Source organism: Myotis davidii, unplaced genomic scaffold (genome assembly GCF_000327345.1).
Source record: "Myotis davidii unplaced genomic scaffold, ASM32734v1 scaffold86, whole genome shotgun sequence".
Classification (NCBI taxonomy): Eukaryota; Metazoa; Chordata; class Mammalia; order Chiroptera; family Vespertilionidae; genus Myotis; species Myotis davidii.
In genome coordinates, this window is record NW_006298058.1 from 2,118,943 (window position 1) to 2,129,160 (window position 10,218).

The 10,218-nt window shown below is 41.5% G+C and overlaps 1 protein-coding gene across 1 annotated transcript in view; it reads left to right on the forward strand.

Moving 5' to 3' along the window:
- Nucleotides 1–10,218, forward strand: part of GPR158 (G protein-coupled receptor 158) — a 366,465-nt gene that overhangs the window by 217,828 nt on the left and 138,419 nt on the right. The window contains exon 4 of the mRNA XM_015570519.1: nt 4,504–4,727. Within this exon, the coding sequence (XP_015426005.1) occupies nt 4,504–4,727 (224 nt within the window). The remainder of the gene's footprint in view (nt 1–4,503; nt 4,728–10,218) is intronic.

Here is a 10,218-nt window from a genome sequence, read left to right on the forward strand (position 1 = left end):
TATACTCTAGTAACAATCAGAGCAGAACATTGGCAAATAAGATAATCACAAGGACTTGGAACATCAATAATAGTGAACAGAGATAGAGTGGATCAGTCATGAGAGGTTCTCTAAGTTGGTATAGTTCTCTGGATAACAGGTTGGTGAAGAGAATGATGGGCATGGTAGGTGTAGTTAAGTTCAGCTTTGCACAGTAGGAACAGACCATTCAACAGGACTGACTGAAATTCTGTGTTCCTGAATTCTACCTCCCAGTCTCTACTTCAGTAGGTAGAATCTAGACAAGTAACTCAGTCTGTAGTATGTTAGAATTGGGGGACATTGCAAGCAATATAAAAGAACCTTGATTTACATGAATAGCAAAATATATCAAGGTAGAGGGGGCCATAATTGGGATATATGTATGAGCAACAAAAGTAAAACAATGATCATGAAAAGAGTCAGGGTTAGGTTAGGTTTTCTCCTAAGCAAAAAGAAACTCTCACATTTTTCTTGGTTAAAAATGAGTGAAAATTTTTACAAAGGACGTGTCAAATGTATCTAAAATGTGACTAAAATTGCTTGCCATGGTCATATGTTACAAAAACAAACAAACAAAAAACCCCAGATAACACTGTGCTGTTAACATACTGAGTATTTTTCAGATTTAAGTGACTCAGGATGCTAAATAGTCTCTGCTTATAATGTTATCGGAGGAGTTCACGAGTGGAGTGCCTCTGTTGTTCATGGGAATGAGGTTCTTGGGGTGTCACCAAAATGAGCATTTTCAGAATTCCCCACTGGACAATGAGAGATGGTAGAAGACTTTATTTCCATGGAGCTACATTTTTGGGGTAGTAACATCCCATGCCCCTTAACCCAGTCTGAGAGGTGCAGCTAGAGTTTTAGTGGAGCAGAAGAAGGGCCAGTGTCCAGAGCTTCTGTTCCATGGTGCAGCTGGGTCTGGCAGAGTTATTGTCCTTTAGTACATTGTGTGAAGCCCACATGACCATGGGCCACATGGGTGCATGCAGGGGAATGTGCCCTCTGCAACAGGAGTCAGGGGCAAACTGCAAGTGAGCAACCCAAAAGAGGGAACTCCCTTTGTTTGGCAGTTTAAATATTCAGGTTTCGTGCCCTTACAGAGGCCATGCCTATTCTCGCCACTGACTCACTTCCAGGTGTGACTGATGAGTAAGCACCTTCCCATGTACCTAGCCCAGTGATGGTGAACTTTCTGAGTTCGGCGTGTCAGCATTTGGAAAAACCCTAACTTAACTCTAGTGCTATGTCACATATAGAAATTTTTTGATATTTGCAACCATAGTAAAACAAAGACTTATATTTTTGATATTTATTTTTATACTTAAATGCCATTTAACAAAGAAAAATCAACCAAAAAAATGAGTTTGCGTGTCACCTCTGACACGTGTGTCACAGGTTCACCATCACTGACCTAGGCCTTACTGGGCTTGTGTCCAATTGCTTTTTCCAGTTCCTCCCCCCATGGATGAGCGGGGAACAGACTTTAGAAAGTGTTAAATTACACCTTTTTAGCAAATCTGTAAAAATGGCATGCCTATATTATCTAGTCTTCTCTTTACTCCTTTTCTGTTAAATAATAACCAGATTACTGCAACAGTATCATTCCCCCCTGAGAAAAAAGAAACCTCTTTATCTATACTAATAAAAGCCTATGTGGTTGTCACACCCTCACACTGTGATGCCCTCACGCCATCACAATCCATTACCAGGAGGCTACATGCATGGCAAGGCACATGTGGGTGGGCGAGGACTTGATGCTGCATGTGTGGCATGGAGGTGGCGGGTCCCAGCGGCTCTGCACAGCTACGCCAGGGTCCCACAGCTCTGCGTGGGCTGGAGGCAGGACCCCCGGCTCCAGCCTACTTCTTTGGGGCAATCCATCGAGGAGCCCCAGATGGATGGGCGGGGCCTACCTCTTTGGGGAGATTGATCGTGGGGCTCCTGCACTGTGAGAAGGCTCAGGCCAGGCTGGGGAACCCACCCCCCAAGTGCACGAATTTTGTGCACCGGGCCTCTAGTAATAGTATAAAGGAGAGATAGGCGAAGGTCTCTGATTTATGTAACTGCTTCCTGCTGTTAAGAGGTGGAGATCTGTCTATACCAAGGCTTAGAAGTTCTGCCTATCTGACAGAGGAAGGGGGAAGCAAAATGGGAAAGGATTCTTTATGCAGGGAAGAAGGATTCTGCAAAGTCCAGTTAGTCTGGTGTCCCTGGGAGATGGCGATGTCTAGGAGGATGATTAGACAAGCTGGCATTCTTGTTGTAGTCTGTTAATGACAAACTTGACAAGAAGGTTAAAAGGCAAAACTTAAAAGTGAGGAGACTTATAGCAACTAAAGGTTCTGTGAGAGGCAAAAACCCACATGACAAAGGGGAAGAATAACTTGCAGTGTCCCTAATTAGGTTGGAGGCAGGTGTGTCACACCTGACTGAAGTCCTTTTGACCCATTACTATTTCTATTAAACACGAGCTTTCCTAGCTTTTTTTCATTCACTGGAACACTTATTAAAAGAATATTCTACTTTATCACATATTTATTTCTTAAGGACTGACAACCTAATTTCATTCTACCACTCTGGAAACTACTGTCTAAAAGATAAATGAAGGATAAAATAATCATTAAACTTCATAGCCTTTACTCATTTATTATCTTTGATCACATTCCAGCATGTTCCTGTAAATCCATTTTCTTTTATGATATTGTAAAAATGTCTGCCTATCTAACTTCTTCCCCTATATATTCCCTTAATCGACCTCACCCATGCCCATGGCTCTCTGTAGATTCTTTCTCTGACACTGATCCTTCTCCTACAATCCATTTTTGTATTGTTTCTCACTTCTTAATGCATATTTCTCTTGGACAATATAAGTTGGACCTCAAATATAATTGGCCTAAAATGGAGCTTATCCTTCCACTCCTTCTCTTCCTATTTCAGCTCTTTCTTCTAACTTCCCTGCTTTTGACCAAGTAGTGCCTTTCCTTAAAACAGCAATAGATTCCTAGTTCCTCTTTGCACCTCCCATGTTTGGAAGGTGCAAAGAAGAGAAAGCTGGGCAGCCTGATTTACAGGGTGGGGCAAAAGTAGGTATACAGTTGTGAGTACACAAAATAAAGCTTATTGTTGTATTATCATGTATTAAGTATTATATTATTTTCCATACAAGCAGCTGTAAATTACTTTTGCCCCACCCTGTATATACATTATCTCATATAAAACCCACAGCAATTCACATTTCATACATTAGTAAACTAAGACCCAAAGTGGTCAAGAGAGTTACCTAATGCCATAGAGCTCTCTGTTGATTGGAATCATATCTGCTGGACACTTAAATCCATACACTTTTCACAGAATGATGGCTCTTACAAAACAATATATTCTGAATCATTAAAGAAGATTCAATTATGTTTTTGCTATTATATCTATTGAGGAAGGAAAACAGACAAATGTATTTTCAAAGATTATGAACCTTTCACGAGAGTTGAAAATAATAAAGATTTTGTGTTAAATTTTGTGTTATTAAAATGCTATTAATCAGAATAACCTCTTTCCCAAATTTGTTAATCAATCAAGGTTGTGGTATATATCAAACTATGTGGTTGTGTGATATACTAAACTGGTTATTTATTCACTGATGTCTTTCATGTTGAGTTCAGCATTGGAAATGGTTTTCTTTTTTTATTTATTTTAGTATATGGTGTTAATTGGATCATTTTCAATGGTATACTCAACAATTAAAGAGAATCTTTACCTCTGGGCTTCAGAGCAAACTTTGATCACTGAAACAGAAGAATCTAACATTAAAGGGAGGATCATAGCAGCAGTTAGTTAACAGTGCAGAAATATCCTATGGGCATGCAAAATGGAAAATTATACAGTAGCCTGTAAGTATGGATTATACCCTGGGAAAGGACACACTATCATTATGCAATTGCACACTGAATAACTGTCCATTAAGTACCATTTTATCCAATTTAGACCTAATGAACCTGATAGATGAGGATCCTTCTAAATTAAGGAGGAATCAAAGTCTCACTTTGGATTTTGTGCCATCTAGATGTGTTAAGTGTATTTATTTGGTGCAGGAAAGACACAACTTTCTTGTCCTGCCTTATGGTTAGCTCTTGAACAAATACTTATGGAATATGATTTGTGCCATAGGGAGTATCTGTTGGTGATTGGTAGATAATGATATAAAAGATTTAGAAAACTATTTCTTGCATGGAGTTTTATTTTCCATGTTTGCTAATTTTCCTTAGTTACTTTGAATGACAATTTTTTTTTTAAAATCAAAGGGGTAAAAAACTTTTGTTTGAGTCTAAAGTCAAAGTAACTCTATTCTCTAGCAAAAAGGTTGACAAAAGGTCTTTAATAAAAAGGAAAATGAACGAAGAGGTGAAAGATGTCTTTTGACTCTGTACTAAGTCTTGCCTACCTCAGAAATGCAATGACAATGTAATTTTATTTGGAAACTTTCAGGAAGGGGTCCGGATCACCATTTTGCAGAAAGAGCAAAAGATGTGTCAGAAGAAGCCCACGTCTGCCTACCCTGCAGGGAGGGCTGCCCCTACTGTGCCGATGACAGCCCCTGCTTTGTCCAGGAGGATAAATATCTGCGACTTGCTATCATCTCCTTCCAAGCCCTGTGTATGCTGCTGGACTTTGTTAGCATGCTGGTGGTCTACCACTTTCGCAAAGCAAAGGTAAACCCAGGTACCCTGGTTATGATCCTTCCTTCTATTGTCAAGTGACCTCTTCTTTTTTCCAGCAAATGAAGTTTTTCCAAATCCCAGTGGCTTCTTTATTAAGCAGAAATCTTTATACAATAGGATAGGATTAAAGTATGAAATTTATATTTTTAGCTTCTCAGGAGAAATAAGGATTAAAGATATGAGATTTTAACATTTTCTTCCACAGAATGTTTCCCGCTATTTAGCCTGGAGCTTGATTTCATCGTTGTCTTAAAGGGCTCTCTTTTACAATGTCTCTTTGGCTTCCTGAAGAATTTACTCTGCCAGTACCCAATATATTGTTAATTTTTCCATATCTAGAAGGCTTTGTGATGTTTATTATATTTCATTTTTATTTCTTTCAACCATATTTGAAGATGGTAAATAGACTTAGCTATTTTTTGAGCACATTATACTTTGAAGAATGAATTTATTCATGACCTTATATTTGGTCTTGCATTAATATCCCAGAGTAATAGTGATATTGCAAAGAACTTAAATGGATTTTGAAAGAGTCTGTCCCTCAATTCTGTTCTGAGAAATCCAAGAGCAGTATAAGCATTTGTATGCTTCATAGGCAGGGGTGGATGGATGCTCAAATGTTTAGGGCACAGCTTTCTGGAGAGCTGTCTACAGTTGGCCATCCATCCTATATAATAAAAATCTAATATGCAAATTGTCCCCTCAACTGGGAATTCAACCACTCACTATGACGTGCGTTGACCACCAGGGGGTGGCACGGAATATGGCAGGAGGCAGTGACACAGTGCTGGCAGCGGGCAGCAGTGGAGATGCTGCTGGCTCCAATAGGCCCTGAAAAGAGCAGGACCATAGCAGGATAGTGGAGCAGGTGAGAAGGTGGTGTCAGGCCAAGGCGGGTGCAAGCGGGGGACTGATCGCCCCACCGATCACCCAGCAGATGGTGACCAGTGGCTGGCAGGCCCTGATTGCTTGATCAGGGCTGGTCCCCAGGCTGGGATGGGGAACTGGGAGTGGGTAGTAGTGACCAACTCCCATGGTGCCCAGGTGGGGGCTGTGACCTTTTACCAGTTACCTGGGGGTGGGGATGATGGGGACAGAGGAGTGGTGAGAATATGGGGTGTCCACCAAGTTCTCTCTCACTACCCCTGCTACCCTCCCCCAGGACAGCAGGGCTCGTGTGCTGGGGAAGCCCCTGTGGTCAGGTGCTGGATACCCGTGAAGAGCCCTCCCCGCACCTGCACGGCCTCTTCTGGGTGAGCTGGGCTGCAGCTGCTGGGACCACAGGGGCTGGTTGGGCTCCCCGTGGGTTCATGCAGGAGCCAGTCTGTGAGGACAACTGGAGAAAGTGTGCTGCCCGCCCAGCTTCCTTGCAGCACTGTGCCCTGTCCCACAGTGTCCTGCCACACTCACCGTATCTCCATGTGGGGACTTGGGCACCATGACTGAGGCAGAGGGAGACATGCTGGGGCCCAGGGGCCCAGGTGCTGTCCAGGGCCAGAGGTCAGCTGGGACCTGCCCTTCCACATCACTCACACTTCAATTGCCAGCCAGGCCTGGAGATTGCACCCATGCATGAATTTTGTGCACCGGCCCTCTAGTTTAATTATATGTAGCCAGTGTTGTGTCAGAATCTGTGGTTCTTTTGCTTTCAGAAACTTATTTGTGCCATTGGAAAGAAAAACAAAATCTAAAGTTTCCACCTTTTCAGAATTCAAATGACTCCTTGTGTTAGCAAAGTTGTACAGATTGGTTTAGAGATCAATGAAAATTTAAATTGTTCTAATTAGAAATTAAAAAAAGAGAGAGAGAGAGAAAATAACTTTTTGTGAATGTCATCCATTACAAAGCTTTAAGTTAACAAAGAAAAAACACGAGCAATATCTGTTGAGATTCAGGGAAGATGTATCCATTATGTTAATGTTATAGCCTTAAATAGTTATTTTAAACTAGAGGCCTGGTGCATGAAATTCATGCAAGGGTAGGGTCCCTAGGCCTGCCCAGCAATTAGGGCTGATTGGTGCCTTCCTTCCCTTGGCTGCGGGCTGCTGGCCAGGGTCTTCCTTCATTCCGCAACCCCCCGCACGCAGTGGTCAGCATATGTCATAGCGAGGGGTCGAACTCATGGTGGGTCAAACACCCGAGGGGAAAATTTGTATATTAGCCTTTTATTATATAGGATAATTTTTAACATGAACATACAACACAAATTAATATTAGGTTTTAAGTCAGCAAAAATCTACAGGCAACTTGCTCTTAATTTAAGCAATACTTTTCTTTCTTTTGCAACAAAATATGTGTTAAATTGCACACATAATAAAGTAGCAGGCAAGTGGAGTTGGGGTATATCTAACCACTGTTACCTAGTAAAATTAATTGTTTTTTTTAAAAAAGTCTATCACTGTCAGAGAAGGTAGAGTGAAAAGTTTATTTAATAAACAGCTCTGAAATCTGTGTGTGTAATGTAATTCATTTACATAGTGTATAGCACATAATTCTTTTCGCATTTGAATTGACTTTGCTCATTAATGAGTGCTGTGCTAAATGCAGTTAGTGATATATGATGGATTTCATATTACATTGTATAATGAAACTAATATTATTCTCACTAGACTGATGTCAATCTATGTAAATGTTACTTAACATTTCCAAAGTTATTTACTTTGTGAATTTCTCTGGACCTTCATATGAAATTCTACTTTTTTGGTACTATCATGAGAATAGATATCTTTACATGTCATGTGGTGAAATTTCTCTATATACAAACTAGTCAGAATACATAAATTCGACATTATCTAGTTTAAGATGGCTACCTTTCGAAGAATCAGTGAGATTTCACTGATTGTGATAAAATATAAAGGTGGATTTTTTTAAAGAAATAAGTTAATAAAGGCAGTGAACATACAAGTAAATTTATGACGGATTCCTAGCTTTAATCTAGAAATATGACAAATTTTCAGAACTAGAATGGAACAACCTCTGGTTTTATAGAATAGAAAACCCAGCTTCTGAGGGATTGTAAATTGCCATGCAGCACAGTTAGGTTGGATATCTATATACAGTCATTCCAGCATATAGAATAAACACTTCTTGAAGATTAAAAGCATGAGTGACTAAATTGAGGGTAAGTAAAAATGAAGATAGGTAAACTTAGTTGAAATCAAGGGTGGGTTTAAGATGTGAAAAGGATTCTGTGAGGGCAGGGGTACTGTTCTAGCTCAGTGCTAGGAAGTAGAGATTTTTTTTTTTTTTTAGTTTTTTTAGAAGCAGTGCCAAGAGTAAGCCATTGTCCATGAGATAAAAACTGACCAGTTATGCCTTGGCCAGTGTGGCTCAGTTGGATGGCCATTGTCCCATGCACGAAAAGCTGGTTTGAATTCCTGTTCAGGGCACATGCTCGGGTTTCAGGCACTCCCTGGTAGGGGGAGTTCAGGAGGCAGCCAATCTATGTTTGCTCTCACAACAATGTTTTTTTTTCTCTCTCTCTTTCTTAAAAAAAAAAAAATTTCAATTAAAAAAATCTTAAAAAAACAACAACAGGTGACTGACCAGCCACTGAGGTAAAACATGAATATTCCTTGCAGTAAGTCTTGAAAAAAATGTCTCTTGTGGATTCTTATGCATAGAATATACTTAAATGGAGCAAATGATAAAAATCCTTACAGGAAATAGAATACTAATTTTCATAGCTTTGTTTCTGTTAATTTTCCTGAATGCATGCTAGAGTTTTAATGCTTAAATATAGCCCAGGCAAATTATTTCTGTGTGGGTGTCACAAAAGTGGTCCCAATACACAGTTCTTTACTGTTTAGTGTTAATGCAGGGATATATTTGGAATACCTAGATTAGAGTTGGCCAGTATGCAGCACACATGCCACCACCACAAGACCATAATGGACATGCATGGTCCTCATTCTCATCTCATCCAGAATCAGCCTCCAAACCCCTCTCATCCGGTAGAACCCTAAACAGGTTCTAGGCATGAAATCTGTTTGCCATCCTGGATCTAAAAAAATGGGATGACTGCAAACTCTTCACATAAACTTTCTTAAATATAGTTGCTCATTACTAAGTTATTAAAAGGTATTCACTGCCCTGTCCAGTGTGGCTCAGTTGGTTAGAATGTCATCCCATACACCAAAAGATTGTGGGTTTGATTCCAGTTCAAGGCACATACCCATTTGCGGGTTGATCCACTGTCTGGGCACGTATGGGAGGCAACTAACCTATGTTTCCCTCTCACATTGATGTTTCTCTTTCTCTCTTTTGCTCCCTCCATTTCTCTCTCAAATCAATAAAAACATACCCTTGGGTGAGAATTAAATTTAAAAAAAAAAAGGTATTCACTGAGTGACACTGATATAATCCCTGTCAAGATTGCATGTCAGCTTTTCCATATTGCTATTCAATGTGAAGCTGTGTACTATAATCTATATATATAAAAAGCCTGTGGCCATAATGCCGTAATGACTGAAGATCAGTCATCAGGAGGTGCATGGAACACCTCTTGGTCCCGCGGCCCACAGGCTCCGATGGCAGCAAGGTGGGCGGCAGGTGGGCAGGGCTGTGCGTCAAAGAAGGCGCGAGGATGGGCACTGGGTGGGCAGGGGCAGAGGCGGGGAGCACGGCATGGGCCCCCAGTTGGTGAGCGGAGGTGCTCCCTCCACAGGGGAGGGATGGGGGCACATGCAGCAGGTGACAGGGGGAGGAGGCGCACAGGGGAAGGGTGTGAGCTGGGAGAGGAATTGAGGCAGAAGGTAAAAGCTGTTAATAATGGAAGAGCCAAATGGTTCGGAGCAGCCAATGGCTCAGACACTCAACACTGCGGAGAGAGGAATGGGGACCAGCCAGGCACAAATGAGCTCACGAGGCCTGTGGCAGTGGCAGCAGGGTTTGGGGTCCTGCCAGTGGGTGCAGTGGAGGGAGCCTGGGGTCCCACCCATGGCAGTACGGTGGAGGGAGTCTGGGGCCCATGCCGCAGGGGTGTCTGGGTCTCTCACGATTTCGTGTGCTGGGCCTCTAGTATAACATAACATCCTATATAATAAAAGCCTAATATGCTAAGTGTCCGGTCGTTTGGTCATCCATTTAACCAATCAAAGCGTACTATGCTAATGATATGCTAAGGCTGCTCAACTGCTCGCTATGACGTGCACTGACCACCAGGGGGATAGAATTGACATGTCCTAAGGAAGGCTGAGGCATCTACTCAGACACACACCTGAAGAGAAATTCACTCTCTCGTCTACGGAGAGACATCCTGAGGGAGAGGCCAGGATGTGGCTAAAGGAGCCTGACCTAGAACCTGCGACTTGTTCCCTCTTTCATCTTGTCCAGCTTGTGAGCCATGTTCTTTAATCCAGTTTCACCAGAATTCATGGTATGTGGCATCTTAAATACTGTTAGTGTTGAACTATATTTCATTTAGGGCTCATAGGAATTGGTCATTTGGAAACTTAGGCCTCTTTTATTTATGTTAGACTTT